This window comes from Aythya fuligula, chromosome 2 (genome assembly GCF_009819795.1).
Source record: "Aythya fuligula isolate bAytFul2 chromosome 2, bAytFul2.pri, whole genome shotgun sequence".
NCBI classification, from domain to species: domain Eukaryota; kingdom Metazoa; phylum Chordata; class Aves; order Anseriformes; family Anatidae; genus Aythya; species Aythya fuligula.
The window spans coordinates 30,837,923-30,855,744 of NC_045560.1; the positions used below are offsets into that span (position 1 = coordinate 30,837,923).

At 39.8% G+C, this 17,822-nt stretch overlaps 1 protein-coding gene across 1 annotated transcript in view; it reads right to left on the minus strand.

Annotated features, from left to right (window-relative positions):
• MEOX2 (mesenchyme homeobox 2) overlaps window positions 1–13,575 on the minus strand; it is a 55,554-nt gene extending 41,979 nt beyond the window's left edge. The window contains exon 1 of the mRNA XM_032183328.1: window positions 12,803–13,575. Coding sequence (XP_032039219.1) covers window positions 12,803–13,313 — 511 coding nt within the window. The 5' untranslated portion in view covers window positions 13,314–13,575. The remainder of the gene's footprint in view (window positions 1–12,802) is intronic.
• Window positions 13,576–17,822: the final 4,247 nt, after the last annotated feature.

Here is a 17,822-nt window from a genome sequence, read left to right on the forward strand (position 1 = left end):
CGCCAACTATATTTAAAGAGTTTACAGACCACTTCAAAAAGTGACTTCGCGTTTTTTGAAGCATGTTCCTTCTGGCACAATCCATTATTACCTACAATCTTAGAATTAAAAATGACATTTTAAAGTGGTTAAACTCATTTTTTTTTTCACCCAGTTGGGTTAGTATTCCCTTTTTATACAAAGCTCTGCTGACACTGACTGCATCACTAGTATAAAAAATCAACCATTGCCATCATCGTGCCTGGATCATGCTTGATTTCTGCTACCACCATTTGCAGAATCTGCTCTATGGTGTGCAAACTTATGAAGTAAAAACCTCAAGAAGAGAAGAGAACACATGAAGCATCTTTTTATGTATGTATGTATGTATTTATTTATTTTTAACTTTCAGCCTTTTAAAGTTTTTCTTATACACCATAAATGCACAGAAAAGCTATGATTGACCAACAGTTAACCAGAATATGTTTCCAGTAAAACAATTATGATTTGGGGCCAATGAGTTAATGGCACAAAATTGTTTCTGAATGTTTATTTCATTAATGTGAACTGTACCACAGAAAGAGTGTAAATGGACAGAGGATGAACACACTTAAAAAAGAGAACATTTAAGAAGACAATCTTGAATGGGATAAGAGAACAGAAGTATCATGTGAGCAGCAGTTAGGGAAAGCATTGCAGAGAAATTGCTTGTACTAAGAGAGTACAAGCTGGCACCAGAAGAATGATTCTAGGAAGAGAATTTCAGAAGGGTATGATTAAAATGTAGGATCATTTGATCAGTTTTGGTTTTGGCAGGGGTAAAGGAGGAGTCCAGAACACCAGGGCAGAAGAGGAGGATTCAATTCCTGCTTTATGGTGTAAGAATCATCTGCAAAACAATCTGAAAACACATTGGAGAGATTTATAAAAATAATTTGCAAGCTTAAGTGGCAAAATGATCTCCAAAACCCTAGGTCTCACTCAGTTCTGAACAAGAAGTAGCCCGTGGCTCCCCACCCCATTTTGAGAAAGCCAAGCCCAATGTCATCTTGTTCCTGTAAAAAAGAAGTACCTTGTGACTGCCCCAGGTCTGGTCTGTGAGCATTTTTCCCTATGTACATTCTTGCCCTGGAGGGAAAGGAAACACTGTCCTCTTTTACAAAGAAATCAGCTTTAACTTCATAAAGCTAATTTTTATGGTTTATGGAGACCATAAAATAGGAGACATTAAATGAAATGACAATGAAGGTAAAAAGGCAAATTCATGAAACCTCCTTCATCTGCTTGTCGTGCAATACACTACACATTCCCTGAAACTGCTTTATCCCAGCCTTTCTTAAACTTGCAGAAATGCTATTCCAGAAGTATTTAGAGACTATGTATGTGTCCCGTCTCCATCCCCCCTCCCCCCAGTAACTTCTGAACAAGTAAGTCTCCATGCACATGGACACCTCACGTAAAAGCAGTGTTTTTTACATTTCTAGTTCAGTGTGGATTTCACCTCTGCCTTTTGAAGTAAGACTGCTGATGTATTAACATGGTCCTTTTACTTAATAAACCAGCAATAACATGTGGCCAGACTACAGTGTACGGGTAGCATCAAGCTTTCCACTTATCTGCATAATCAAGTCAACCATGTGTTTCAAGGTTAACATGGATGCAGCTTTTAGTTTGTATGTGTGTGAATTAAGACTACCAATTAGTTGTGGAAACACACTTGAAAAACACAAAGCAAGCCAGAGCCTCCATAAATAATATTTTTATGGTATCTACCCATATGTTGTGTAACTACAAACATGTCTTAGCTGCACATCATCAAGCCGAAGGAATCAATGACAGAGTAGCAACGGACATGCCTTGTGCTTAAATTTTTGAATATTATACTGTTAATTGCAACAGAGGTAACTTAGTTAAGTAAGCTAAGTAACATAAGCTTTGACAGGGTTAGAGTATCATTACACATTTATATACATGTATTATAAAGGACTCTGTCTGATAAAGAGTGAGGGACTTGTGCAGGAGGAAGGAAACAGCATTCCTAAGATCTTTGAAGGACTCGATCTTTCTGTAAGTTATAGTTCATAAAACATACTTCAAAATGGCTGGACACATTTAGCCTCTGTACTTAAAACACACAATTTCTATAAAAAAAAAAAATAACTAAAAATAAAAATAAAAATAACTAAAAATAAAAATAAAAATAAAAATAAAAATAAAAATAAAAATAAAAATAAAAATAAAAATAAAAATAAAAATAAAAATAAAAATAAAAATAAAAATAAAAATAAAAATAAAAATAAAAATAAAAATAAATAAAAATAGAAATAAAAGTGTTTGTTTGGGTGTCATGTCCAGTAAAGCTTTCCTGATATGTTTGCAAATATAAAAATGTTAAATCCATGATATTTCTCATGCCAGCCCATCTAAATTTCAGTTTTGAAACAGTGAAATAAAGATAAATTTACAAGGTTCAAATACTGTTAGATTTCTGTATTAAAGCAATAAAACAGTTTGCCTCATAAAGTTGTAGCAATGTATGGAAGTGTAAAAAGAGAAGGATTCAGAAAAAGTGAAAGAAAAAAATTAAAACACAAAGCTAAGCCAAATCTACAAGAAAGTTTGGCTGAATATTTCTTCAGAATTTAAACCAACCTAAAATATTTACACCCTTTTTCTCCTGTGATTTTTTCACATTTTTTTTCTTTTAATTTATAATTGAAATAGTTCCATTTACTACTTTTAATAATAATGCATTATTTCATAAAAGCAAACACTACGGATAGAATAGTTACTCCCTTTATTGGCCCAATAATAGGACTGATTAGAAAATCATGTAAATAAATGTGGTAATAATACAATAAAATGTAATGCTGCAGATTTGCATCACCTTATGGACCTCTTATTTTCATCTGACACTGCTCCACTGATCCATAACTGGCTTATTTTACCTTGCCTAACAAACTAACATTACCTAAGAGTACAGTTTTATTTAGCAGATCACTGTGGTTTGTAAATTACTGTATCTTACTAGATGTAAGTACATCTTATTATCGCATCTTACAGTACATTTAATTGGATGTACTGTAAATTACTTCTAATGGAAATCTGGAAAAAAGTGACATTTTTTATTTTGCAATAAAGTGAGCATTCTTTCCGCAAGCATAAATGGATATTGAAAAGATATACATGCATACACTCCTTCAGAAATATACATCTTTTTTTTGAAAAAAAAAAAAAAGAAAGAGAGAGAGACATAGAGAGATTGGGGGGGGGGGGGAGGGGAGAGACCTGGGGGTGAGACCATCAGTATGTATTGTTCGAATGTCCTCAGGAACGCAGAGAACTTAGTACACAGCTGGTGCTTGAGGTCATTGTGGTACTCCCAAAACAAGAATACAGGGGAAAAAAATAAAAAGGAAAAAAATAAAAATAAACTTATACTACTACCTCACTTAAGTGAATCACACAGTTAGTAACACCAAAGCGCAAAGGGCTGGCAACTTTCTCAGTGCTCCCTAAGCCCTATGCAAGGCAAATGTGCTAATCACTTCATGGACTGCTATTATATTTTAAAGTCTAGTTTGAAAAATATCAGTCTGAAATGAGTGAACATGCACCCACATTAGACTGCTGTTTTCTTCTGACAGAAAGTGTTGTTTGGCACTGTAAGCACAAGGCTTTATACCGTGTCTTTAAGTGGTCTACATATCTACAGCCACACAGTCTTCCATTCACACCGTTTTTATCAGCTCAGCATACCAGACTCACAAAATATGTCATTATATAGTTTACCAAAGCATCTGACTTCAGTTCTTTTTTCTTCATTAAACAAGTTGAAATTTTTGTGAATTTGGGAGATATTTAGTCACTGTCCCTATCATTCTTTTTACAGTAAAAAGCACATTTTAACAAGTAGGTTTCACTTATTCACAAACAAAAGGATGGAGCCTATAGCATTCCAGTATTCTACACCAGCTGGAAGAAAATTAAAGGCTTGAAAAGCAACTGAGACCCACACGCCAGACAAGCTTCACTCACCCTGCAGAACCCCCTTCCTTCTAAAGAAGCTCCTGTGCACGTTATCCATACACTGCACTCCTCTAGGATATGCCATTTTTTGTTTGGCAGGTAGAAAACCCTACTGTTCACTCCACTCGCTTCACAGCTATACTGTCAGTCCACATATGTCCAACAGATTTTTAGTATCTATATTTAGAAGGGCCAAAGTAGGAAACCATTTTTTTTATTATTATTTATTTTTTATCCTGCTTGGTAAATTTAAGTGACCAATGCCCCCAGTTCAATGAAACATGTAAACACCCACCTAACTTCAAGTGTGTTTGTATCAATGTAATGCAGGTACACCTGATATGAAGCCCTGGCTCCTATCAAGAGTTTCAATGTCAGTACACACAGACTTTTCTTCACCTCCCAACATCCAAAATTAAATGTGTATTGTCATTGCGGTCAAAGAATTAAAATTCATAATAGTGGCAAAGGATTCTGAAATGCATCTAACACAATTTATGTACAGCAGTATTTGTTTGGGCTCACTTGTTAAAAATAATATATATATATATATAATTATTATAGATCTAAGAGAATGCAGAAGGAAGAAGTACTTTTAAAAGCTTGCTGTAATCTGTTTCAGTTTTAGTTTTTCATATCCTATTTGCTATAAAATAATGTTCAATAAACCAATTTTTCTCTAGTCCAAGAAACAGCATTATAAAAAAAAGGAGAGGAGAGGAGAGGAGAGGAGAGGAGAGGAGAGGAGAGGAGAGGAGAGGAGAGGAGAGGAGAGGAGAGGAGAGGAGAGGAGAGGAGAGGAGAGGAGAGGAGAGGAGAGGAGAGGAGAGGAGAGGAGAGGAGAGGAGAGGAGAGGAGAGGAGAGGAAGGAAGGAAGGAAGGAAGGAAGGAAGGAAGGAAGGAAGGAAGGAAGGAAGGAAGGAAGGAAGGAAGGAAGGAAGGAAGGAAGGAAGGAAGGAAGGAAGGAAGGAAGGAAGAAAAAAAGAGAGAGAGAGAGAGAGAGAGAGAGAGAGAGAGAGAGAGAGAGACAGAAAGACAGAAAGAAAGAGAGAGAGAAAGAAAGAAAGAAAGAAAGAAAGAAAGAAAGAAAGAAAGAAAGAAAGAAAGAAAGAAAGAGAAAGAAAGAAAAGATTACTTGGCTTCCAGTTAGTGTTTCACAATCCACTGGATTTTATAGGTTTAGTAAAACTGTGCTCTTCCATTATAAATGAAAGATTTGCCTCATTCCTTTCAGATTTGTTTCTTCTGCTGTTTAGTCAATTATTATATTTCATTTGTTGAAATGAAAGATAAAAGGAAACATAGGTTCAAATACAAAATTTTCAATGCAAAGTTTAGACTGTTGCTTTTTTCTATGTGATTAGCAAATGTGTCCAGTGATTTCAGATAATGTAGTATTGGATAATTTCATTCACCATTAAACAACAAAATACTGAGTAACCAGTTGCCAAATGTGATTTCTGATTTTTCTTGTGATGTACAATCACATTTTTATTTAATATGCATGGTAATATGCATGACTTCCAGTCAAGTAACTGTCCCCAAAAAGTATTTGCAAAAAAAGTAAGCCCATGTTCCAAATAGGAGGTATGTTACGGTCTTCTATATGTACAAGATTTCAAAATGAAGGACATATTCTGTAATCAACAATGAATGTTGCACCTTTAATATCACTTATTTTAACATTAGTAGATTTTTGACAGCCTAAGATGTATATTAGAACATTTAAAACAGCTCCTCATGTAAGGCAACATTGTCTACTATTTTGTTTCTTTACATAAATGATTTTTTTTCTTCTCTACATCACTCAATGAATGCTAGGATATAACAACATAACTCTGTACAAGTGATGTTACATATATATATCTAATAGCAAAGATTGAACATCACCTTGATTTATTTATTTATTTATTTTTTATCAAAGTATTATTGGAAATGGATATAGACTAGGTAAACTTCTCCAATAACACATATTTTGTAATATATTAATAAGAACAGCAAATGTATTTCCACCCCACTAACAAAAACCTAAGACCCATAGCAGCAGTCTCTTTGTCTCTCTCTCTCTCTCTTTTTTTTTTTTTTTTTTAATTAACATTCCATTCCTTTGTTCTGTTTCCCTCTGTCCTTGGAAGCACATACCACACAGCTGATCACAAAAAGCATAAGCACAAGCACACCTAACTGGTCTACTTCCTTCACCCAAGCTAAATTACATTTATAGTAAGAACACACGTCTTAAACTGTGGCCCTACAAAAATCAGCAGGAGTTTTGTCATTAGTCTCTTCCAGGGGGAAATTTTGCTTAGCATAAATAACTTATTTCAGTAACTTTGTTTGTTTGTTTGTTTCATATACTTCAGATACATACAGGAATGGACTGTGTACATCCACCATAATCCCATCAGGCTATTTTTGAATTCATAGAATACAGTAGAAAAGTAGCCATCTAGCCAACAGATACCCCAGATACAGACCCCAGAAGTAAAATGATGTCTTAACAAAAGCTTGCAGTTCTTAACAAATGGAAGGAAAGCACTGGCATTGACATTGTATAGACCGGGGAAATAGATATAAAAGGATAGGGCACAGGACCGAGACAGGTCCGAAGGCTAGGTTCAGTGCCTAGCTGTGGACTGATGTAATGAAGTAGTTTCAAGCACCATTTATCAAACTTCTTTAACGCCACACTATTTTAGTTGAAAACCTTATTAGCGACATTTGTAAGCATTTATATATTTAAAATATGACTTTCCTTTCATGCCCTTTCAAATGGCATTCTTAAGTGTATTAGAGCAAGGACAGAATAGGAAAAAAATAATAAGAAGAAAAGGATTGAACCCAACTCCAGCAAAACTGCATTTAACTGATGGATTTAAACTTCATTCATTTAGTGGATGAAACCAGATATATTTTGCTTCCTTTCCAGAGACCAGCAAAACTTCCTGGGTAGAATACATTTCACTACTGAAAGAAACATGCTACAGTGACCATTCATGCTGTCACATAGCATCACATTTGCTGAAAGCAATAATCCTGTAAGCAATATCAGTTTATTACCGGACAGCAGCAAAAATAATGTTGCCACCTTCCCTTAAATTTCTAGACACAGAAACTAGTCCTACTCTTAAGAACTTCAAAGGTACAGCATGTTGAGTCGTCACATCACTAAAGAATGAATGTTTACAAATGGCAAACGATATGCAGATTAACAATTTCAGTTAAAAACAATTTATTAGATAATTAGTACATCTGAAAAGGGAAACAAGTCTGAGAACAAAAAAATGACAACAAAAAAAAAAATCCAGAATTACTGTGCAAAATACTAGAGAAGCAACGCTAAACATGTTAGGTTAAATTTTGCCCTAGGGTGCTAAAATGAATGAAATTAAAATTCACTTTATGTATATATAATGCTGAACTGGCAATGATCAACCTATCAGACAATCCTAATATTTTATCAGTAAATATTTGCAAGAATTATAAAACATTGTACTTTCCCTACTATAAAACAATAGAATAAAAATGTTAAAAAGTAACTACAGTCATGATTTCTTGAATAAGATTTAGTGAAATTTTCAGTTCTCCAAATATTGCCATACCAACTGGATCTTTAATAGACATGTGCGTATCTCTTTCTGTGTTTGGTTCTAGCACCGCATTTCTTACTCATTCAGAGCCCTCAGTGACTTTGCTTTGAAGACTGGGATGCTTGACAGTGCTTAATACCAAATAATAAAACAATAACATCAAGTTATATTTTTGTGCCAAAGATTCAAACCAGAGTAGCAGCATTAAGCTCCAATGGCTTACAAATTCTTCAGCACTGAAGTAGTTGCACTGGAGTCAATAGAACGTCTCACAAAAAAAATATTTGTGCTCCAGTGAACCACTAGATTGAGATCCTGGTGTTTCTAAAGGTGAGGAGGGAGTGTAAATCCTACTGAATAATATATATAAACAGACAAAAATACGTAATTAGAGGCCATACTTATTTCTGTCCACAAAGAATTACTCTTTGGCTATGGGAAAGGGTTTCTGTGAATATGCCACTAAAATAGGGATTTACATTTTTACAGTTCTAGAAAAATTATTGATTATATTTATTGAGAGCAGTATGAATATATTGCAAATTTTCACCAGTTACATGATCCAGCAAGTACCCCCACTATTGTAGCCCAGTGTTTGCTAAGCAATCAGCCTTATTAGTTTTCTCCTAGAAAAATCACTAGGATAGCTGATTACTATTCACCAAATTGGAATTTGCTTCATTTATGAAATCTATAGGTTGGAGTTTGTTGTTTTTATGTTTTGTTTCAGTTTGTTTTCCTTTATTATGGCAAGGGATGCTTTGATACTGGATACCAAACAAATTAACTCTTTCCAGAAAAACTGTGCTTTATTATGTATTTTTTTCCTGCTTCCGTTTACAACCATGCTGAAAAGTACAGACACATTGATGAATCAGTTACACAGTTCTTTTTGACTACAAGTGTGCAGCTCATTTTTCTTATCAATGTGTTTCAGAAACTAATCAAAAGTCCTCAAAACCAATGATTTCACAATATTTATAATCATTTATCAAAATGACCGGCTTTTCAGAGACTCTTTCAAACAACTATATATGATTTATGATATTTAGATGTGTTTAAAATAAATTCTCTGGAGATGTAACTTTTACTGCTTCCTTGCTGAAAATAGGAAGGTTATAAAAGATGTTAAAACACTGGAGAAAAGAGTATTGTTTACTTTTCATGTGATTTGTCAATGAAAAAAAAACAAAACAGCAGAACAGCTATTGAAACACTGGAATCGTGAAATGTTTTTGTACATTTAACAGCAGTGTTTCTACATGATATTATTATGTACATACAGCAGTCAAAAATATGAATAGATATTATTACCTACTAGCCTTTCATTGGAAAACTATGCCATATAGAAATATTTTTCTATGTCAAACTGACTAAATAAATAAATACAATTGTGCACGGGGGTGTGTTCAATTACATTATACTTACTGGAATCAATTTTATTTTTATCATATACTTATCTATCACAATATACATGTTTGGATAGCTGTAGTTCTTAGAAGAACTCTTTCCGTGGTACTCACCCACTCCCTAATCTTTTCAGCTTAGTACTATTTTTTTTTTTCCATAGCATTTTAGGCTTCCTTAAGACTACCACATTCACTTTCTTTTCATATTTCTCCATAAACTTAGATTACATTTCTATATGGACTTTTCTGCTGAGTGGAGTTTTAAGGAAACTAGGACTGAAGTAAGCCAACTGAGACCATTGTAGTATTAATTTTGCATCTGATGTGTTCTGTATCTTCTGAGAATCAAAACCTAGCCAAAATAAAATAATAAACTAAATAAAAAAGAATGTCCTCAAAAGTCATGGGCAACTAATACGAAGGGGAGAAATTAAAAAAATCAAAAATATTCTGTAAAAAACAATGCATACCACAAAGTAACAATGCGCTCCAAGTATGTTTTTTATGTACTCAACATGGTTTTCATCCGCACCTCATTAGCGCACAGATAATCCTGACCATTAGTGCATTTTAAAATAAGCGTATTTATTTGCAACCTATCCTCAGATTTGCTATCGCCTCTTTCCTCCTACATCCTTGCCATAATGAGAGCTGAATTAGGAAGGCAAGGTTGCAGACGACATTATTCACTGCAAAATACAAACGTCTACAGATCTGAGTGCATCCCTCCGCAGCTCGCCTGCATGTTTACTAACCCACTGCTGGGCCTACGCAGGTTGAAAGGAATGTCCTCAAGATAATGAGAGAGTGACTACAAAACACAGAGACACTGACAGCTGTAGTGCACAGAGTTGATGGCTAAGTAAGCAGCATTTCCCAGTCCTTCGTAACAAGAACAGTTGGCAATTTCACCCTGTTCTGTGCAGCCTACTCAATATCTTCAACGGGTAGTTCCCAAACTGATTAAAACCTGGGTTAGAGCAAAAGAAAACTGTAAGTCAGACAGCTTATATAGAATTACTACAAAAACACATTTCACCTTGCTTCCTTGATCCCAAACAAAAAGTATAACAAAGTGCAGCACAAACAGTGTCTCTAACTCTATTCCCTGCAATATGAGAATTTCAGGGAAAAAGAGCAAACACGGAAACAAACACACAGCCCATCATCCAAAATCTTTTTCATTGTTAAAAAGATTACATTTCTGCTATCCTAACAAAAAAGCAAAAATGGGCACCTCTTAACATAAATATCCACAGTATCTATATGGCTAACCAACAATTATTAATTTGGGAGATAAAAGATACGAGTATTATTTGTGTTTCACTCTTTCTTTAAACTACCCATAAACTCAGTTTTATGAATCAACATTCCTGATCAACATTCAGGAGTGAAAGCAAAGTACTGCAAGAAAGGGGTAGCTTAAGGTTAATTCATTTCTGAAATATGGAAGAGATTCAGTGCTCAGGAAGTCACTGGACATTCTGTGGCTCTATGTGACTATGCTTGAGAAGAGGAAATATATCTGTAAATAAGCAGAAGCATTAATAATTGTCTCAGAATGTTAGCACTGAACCTTACACAGTCTCTCTTTGCTTCTTAGTTATTTACTTTAAGGATTTTATACAAATGTCTATTGAAGTAGTTCCAAGTGGGGTGAATCTGTCTCCAAAATATGAGGAGGGAGTCGATGAAATTCTTTAAAATATGACAATTTGTTTAAAAAGCAGATTAGTGAGAAATAAAGGGTTTGATTTTATGACAAACGAGGGGCAATTATTGACTACAAATACAGAACCGCAGTGACATAAAATTAGTTCTTGCTGCTATGCATTAAGAAGACATTAAATATCTAGCATGAGAGTTCAGGATTAGTAAAGGGGTGGGGTTAAATGTTCAGTCCAAAATTCAGTCTTTTCCTGAAGAAAAAACAAAGATCCTACAGCTACCCTGTTGTTGTCAAAAGATGCCTATTTTCAGTTCAAGGAATTCCTAACTGTGTGAATAGACATAATATACTTTTTCTTACTGGAAGGGAGGAAGCAATAGTTACCTGCCTTGATCTTCAGAAAGTCTTAGAAAGTGAGGTTCATAGTACAGTGCAATGTAAGCATAATCACGACTAGAGGCTCCAGCTCTTGTCCACTAAATCCAATGGAAGGCTCCAGTTACTTCAGGGTAAGGTCTGTGACATTCCCTACTGTTTTTTTGGTTTGCATTGCAAAACAAAATAAACAGAAACCCGTACAGATACTTCCCTGATGTTGAAAGGGAACCATTTCCTTCTTTTTCCTTCAGCTTTAAATACACTGATAAATACAATAAATCCTTACACTAACCGGCATCCAGTTCTTTTCAGTAGCACTGGGGATGCAAGTTTTAGTATTCCTTATATGCCTCACAAAATCCAAGAGTTCATTTTATTTCAGACAATGTAATGAAGATGCAACGATAGAGCTCGCCACCAGTGTTCGACAAAATACGGCTTTTAATCTTGTAAGTTTTCAGCCCAGCTACATAAGATAAAACCCAGTTAAGCTCATCCTGAATTACTGTAAATATTTATAAATGTAATGGACAGTGATCAAAGCAATAGCATCCTCCAGAGTTAATTTTTAAAATAATTTCTATTGCTTACCACTTTACCAAATTCATAACATTTCAAGTGAAAAAGGTCACAGTTTTGTGTGAACTTGGTAACTCTCTGGAGCAGCCTTTCACTTTCTCTTCCTTGATAACAAATGTTTCACTATGCCCGCTCTTGAGTTTTCAAACTGTTGTGTCCTCTCTTTTTCAAGTGCCTACTGCCTGTCTCGGTGTATTTTTGATGACCCTTCAGTTTATGTGTGCTCTGACGGAAGTGCCATCAATCGCATCGCCTTCACCGAGTGTCTTTTGTCAGAGCGGGACTTTGACAGGCTTTGCTGTTTTAGAAGCAGGGATTATATCAAGGTTTTTGCATGCTTAGAAAGGTTTTTGCATGCTTAGAGATGCCGATACCCTCCACCCTGCCACCCCCCACCCCACCCCCGTAATTAAGGGTCTACACGGCTTCTGCTCATCTTTAAGTAAGAATTGCAGTGTTTTATTTAAAAGTCAAACAGTTCCTTCCTTCCCTCCGCCCCCGGCACCAGAAACTTGAAGTGAAGTAGCTTTCTGCAACTCCAACTCCCCTCTTTGCTTTACAGACCCCAGCGTTTGCCCCTTCCACGCCGAGCACTTTATTGAGCGCACAGCCAACTCCTACAGGACAGCGAGGCACGAACTCTTGTCAGGGAGCCTCGCTTCCCAGAGAGTTCCCAACCGTTGTGCAATCTCCTCGGAGCTGCCGGCAGCTCGGCGGGGAAGGGGCGGAGGGGAAGGAGAGCACTAGGCTCCGAAGTTTGCAGCAGAGGTGGCGTATCAGACAGGAGGAGGGGGGCGCGGAACCAGATGCTCAAATGCTCACCAAAATTACAACCGCTTCTCTCCTTGACTGTAGGAAAACCTCCCTACCACCGCCACCTTCGTTTCATGCTCTATCACGTGCTGGATTTTTCCTTTTTATTCCCCCCCCCCACCCCCCCCCCCCGCACCTCCCTAGCCCTAAGAAAGCTCGCTTTCATAATGGACATCCCGAGAGCGCGGTTGAGGGAAGGAGCGAGCCAACAGCCCGGTGGCACCGGTCGGCGAGAGCACCACCGGGACCGTGCCGAGCCGAGACGGGCCGAGCGGAGCCGGGACACCCGGGGCCCGGCAGCGCAGCTCCCCCCGACACCCGCCGCCCACCCCGCAGGGGAAAGCGTAAGCCGTTACCTGAGCTGTCGCTTTTCCTTTTGCCGGCCCTCTTCTCTGTTTCCACCGGGGACAGAGCCTGCCTGCCATAGTCCCCTGGCGCACACGCTGCCCCCGTGGGGGTGTTAGTGCCCAGGCTGGAAGAGTTTGAACACAGGACGGGGGGGCTGCTGCCCAGCTCCGGGGGTCCTCCTGAGTCGGGCTGAAGGCAGAGGCTGTGCCTGGCTGCGGCGGGAGGAGACGACATCTGAGGAATGTGCCAGTTCGTCTGCAAAGCCTGGTGCTGCTGTTGCTGGTGGTGGTGGTGGTGGTGATGGTGGTGGTGGTGGTGCCCCCTATGATGCTGGCTGGCAAACATGCCCTCCTCATTGGGGTATCCCGCTATTATGCAAGAGGAAGAAGAAGAAGACAGATCAGGGTAGGACATGTGGTCAGATCTTCCATGCAGGGCAAGAGAAGACTGCGAGAAAGGGTGCAAGCTCTGCGCAGTGGCATGGGGGCTGCGCAGGCAGCCAAAGAGTGTGTGATCCATGGCATGCAAGTCTCAGGTTCCAGGCAGGAGAGTTTAGGAAGGATCCAACTTCACCACCCTTTGTCAACTTTCACTGTAAACAGATCGGGGTTGGGATTTTTTTTTCCAAAACGGCAACGACAGACTTTGCAGCAGGCAGCTGAGCTCAGATAATCCAGGTCTTTAGCCCTAGCGGCCAGTCTCCGCTGCATAAACACTCGGACCTAGATGAGCCTTTCTGAGAGCTGCTCAGATGTCAAGAAGTGGGAGAGGTTGAAGCCAATAGAAGGTGGTCCCAGAGAACTGCTCGAAGGGGGAAACGGCTCCGAGAGGTTATAAATACAGTAGTGTGTAATGTGAGCTGGGGGCTGGCTTAGCAACACAGCACTGACCACATGCAAACTCCCTCCAAAACGCCAGCGCCGTCCCCGCGCCGAGCCGCTCCGTCAGCGGGCGGCAGCGCTGCGCACCCGCGCCCGGGGCGCCCGCGGCAGCGGCGGGGGGGCCGGGGACCGGCTCTATGGGGGCTCCGCGGGGGCGCAGCCCGCCTCTCCCTCCCTGCCCGCGGGCAGCACGCCCCCCGCCCGCCGCCCCCACGGGCCGCCCCGGGGCCGCCCGCGCCCCCCACGGGGCGTGGAGGGATGGAGGGGCCACCGGGCCACCGCCCGGGGGTGCCACTGTGTGTCCCCCCACACACACACACACCCGGGAAGGGGGGAGCGACAAAGAATTGAGGTGCCTCCCTCGGGGAGAAGTGCGGGGCTCGCGCGGCCCCTTCTCCCCGGGGGTTCAGGCAGGGCACCTGGCTGCTGCCTCACCTGTGCGCCCGGCGAGCCTGGGCGCAGCGCGGCCGGTTCCGTGCGCTGCCCCCGTGCTGCCCCCGCGCTGCCCCCGGGCCCAGCAGCGCGGCCCCGGCCGCACGCACGCCCCCCGCACCCGGCCATAGGGGCCGCAGGCCGCCGACCCCTGCGGCTGGGGCCGCAAGAAAGTCGCCGGCGCTCAACGTGCCGCCAAAAGTGGTCGGAGAAAGACAAGGCTCCTTTCTTGCCCCCTGCCCGTCCAAAAACGCAGCCCGCCTAACTTCCCGTCGCTGTGTCTTCATTTGCTTTGTTGCGGGCTTTAGTGTCTCAGGAGGGACAACCTAGAGAGCCTGGATTTGGTTTATCTTTCTTTTCTTAACATGTTTGTATTGGAATTAACAGTAGCCACGAAGAAGGCTGTAAACTGGTTTAAATTAGGATAACGTGTTTCTTGATCGCTGACCAAAGAGGTGCCCACTGCCGAAACGCTGTGATACTTGGCCCTTCCTCCTCACTCTACCTTCCTCCTCCTCCCTGAAAACCATACTTAGGAGGAAATAAAAGAAAAGAAAAGAAAAGAAACAAAAAGAAAGAAAGGAAAAAAAAAAAGGCCATTGCGCTCAAATTCTTGGGTCCATGTGCGAAAGATAAAATGAATTTGAATTGCTATTGGAAAAAATCAGGAATTGTATGAGATTTGCAAGAGCTAGTTTCTTAAACGGAAATTGAGTCCTATTTTGTGGGAAATTAGTTTTGCAGACTTTCTAAAAAAAAAAAATCTAAAACTTTTGTTCAGCAGCTGCTCCACTTTTCCCTGCAGTTTCAGACTGAGCTGGAACCTGCAGCAGTCTTTCGACGGTAAGATTTTCCCCCATTTTCTGACATCTAATGCTTTTTAAGAATTGTCTTTAGTTTTAACTGTAACAACGCGGTCTTTAAAAAGAGAGTGGCGTCCAAAGCAGAAGTTGCTGCCTCTGTGTACTGTTCAAAACTTGATATTTCTTCAGAATAAAGGAAATATACAGTTACAACACTGATGAAATATTTTGTGCTTTTCATTGTGTTTATCGTTTCAATATGTGCTCTAATATTAAAAGCAAGGAGTACAAAGAAAACTCAATGGCTGAACTACCCTTGCTTTTGCGAACGCGCCGGGATGCGAGCGCAGGGGTGACGGTGCCCCGGCCAGCCGGCAGTGCCTCGCGACGACCGGCGCACGGCCACCGACGCACCGCCCGCAGCGGCTCTGCCGGCCCTGGCCCGTCTCCGCGCCGGTGGCGGCATAAGGGCAGCCGCCGGCGGGGGTGGCCCCAGGTGGGCGCGGGAGCGTCGGGCGCGGCCCCCCGGGCAGCCGCTGCGCTGCTGTCCGCTCCCCTCCGCGGGGACCGGCGTGCGTGGCGCGCCCCGGCGCGGCTCTCCAACCTGCTGCTCTCGGCCCGCCCGCCCCGGACACGGGGGCCAGGCGCCGTCAGGGGGGCCGGGGACCGGCCGGGGCCGGGGGGGCAGGAATGCAAGGACTCCTCCTGCAAGGGTAGCCGTTGCTCAAGCCCTGACTGCCACAGCTGCGAAGGGGCCGGGGAAGTCCCAAACCCAAGGCAGAATAAACGTGCCCCCCTTTTTTTTCTCTCTCTCTCTTTTTTTTTTTTTTTTTCCTCTCTCTCTCGTTGTTTTTTTATTTTTTTTTATTTTTTTATTTTTTTTATTTTCTTTTTTAATTCTAGGGGATGGCCGCACAGGATTTCTCGCGCAGGATAAAAAAGTGAAATAAGTGAAGCACAATGAAGAAAGCGAGAGGGTGCGAGGGGGAGGGAGAAAGATTAGGTTTCCAAGAGAAATAAGATACGGAGCCAAATAGAACTTTTTAGGGAGAGGTAGGAGAGGCTCCAAAAGGTGAAGAAATAAAATAAAAATAAAAAAAAGAACACAATAACGAAGTTACAATGGCACGACTAAGTCTTTGCCATCAGCTTCATAATTAGATCTGAATATGCGGGACTGTATTTCCTTTGGCTCTTGAGTCCCCTAATAAGTACACAAGTTCCGCATCAAGTGTTCTTATTACTTCTTCAATAAGTGCTTTTAAGCATGCAAGAACTGGAAATACAAATCTCGACAGAGCTTTATGCTTTCATTTTAAACAATATAGGCGACTAATGTTGAGGCAAATAAACAACTTCAGACGTTAACTGGAATAATCCAAAAAATTTCTGTATGGAGCTATCGAATAACTATGGTTACATGATACCATCCTTTGTAAAAATGTATGATTTTTCAGTCAATGAAAGCTTCTGTGAGAAGCTTCTCAGTGCAATAATTACTGAATAAAGTGTAAGCAGCTATTACCTCCCAATATAAATGATCAGATTTTTGCTCATATTGTATCTTTTTAGAATGTGTGTTTGACCTACATATGGTACAAAAGCGTAACTTAAATCAATGCCAGCAAGTTTGCCCAAAGCTTATAACATCAAGTGAAAAAAATAGAATGTTTTAAATATGAAAACAGTAAACCGTTTAACTCATAAAAACATCTGGAGCCAACACAGTTTGGAACATCATTTATATTTTCATATATGGGCTAATATTTGCATTCGCTTTGTGTTTTTTTTTTTTTTTTTTTTTTTTTTTTTTTTTTTAACTACGATTTATGGCAAAAGAAATCATATAAAATTGACCTGAGTGAACCAGCGCACAATTTCTCCGCTTCAGGACTTTTGTAGTCGGTATTTCACTTTGGAGGCTAAAAGCACCATCTCCCTGACTATTTATCAGAATGTAAGTAAGATTCTTGAACATTTCTTTCTAGTGTGCAGTTCGCATATTTGCAATATGCATAGTACAATAAAATCAAACAGTCATATTTGAGGACCACTGTTATGGTGGTGTAAACCACTAACTTTGGTTAAAGTCAGCAAACTTTGGTAAAGTCAGCAAAAAGATGCCAGTTTGCACCATTTGAGAATATTCTCCTTACTGTCAAAGAGGAAGCTTACAAATATGAATTCAGTTTATTTTAGCCAAAGATTTTATTGTACTCAAGAGCATACCAAAGCAAGAAGACGAGATTTTATTGTACTGCAATTATGATCAGTTCGTATTTTTCTATGGCAATTTGATGAAGGCAGGCATCATTATTTAACCTGAGTCAATCCAGATTCACAACAGATGTATGTTTATTTTCCATCTTTTATTTTTTCTCCCTAAAATTTCTCTGTTCTACTCCGATGGAAACAGTATGATTTGTTTCTTTTGATACCTGTGCTGTGATGGAAATCTACATATATAAGCAATAATAAAGCCAAGGGATTAAGCATCATTTCAAAGATGCTTGGATGCCTTAACTGAAAGTCTTTGCACAGAAAATGAATAATTTTTTGACTGACTCATCAAGAATACAATATCCCTGCCTAGTTAAAATAGTCAATAATCACATTTACTTTTCATATACCTATGGTATGGCAGTATCTTCCCTATGCTTCACCATAAAAAGTTTTTGTGAGAAATTACACTACCACAAAGTGTACCACATAACTTTAACATTGCATTTCTGTGGTGTACTTCCATTTCGTTCTTTTTAACGTTTACATGTGCATTGGTTTAACACTTATCAGACACAATTTTTGGTTTAAAGACTACAACATATCTATAAAAACTTTAAGCCTGAATCCATATTTTCAGCTACTTCTCCTGTATACATATGGATTCTGTTCTAATTTTCATGATCTCCAAG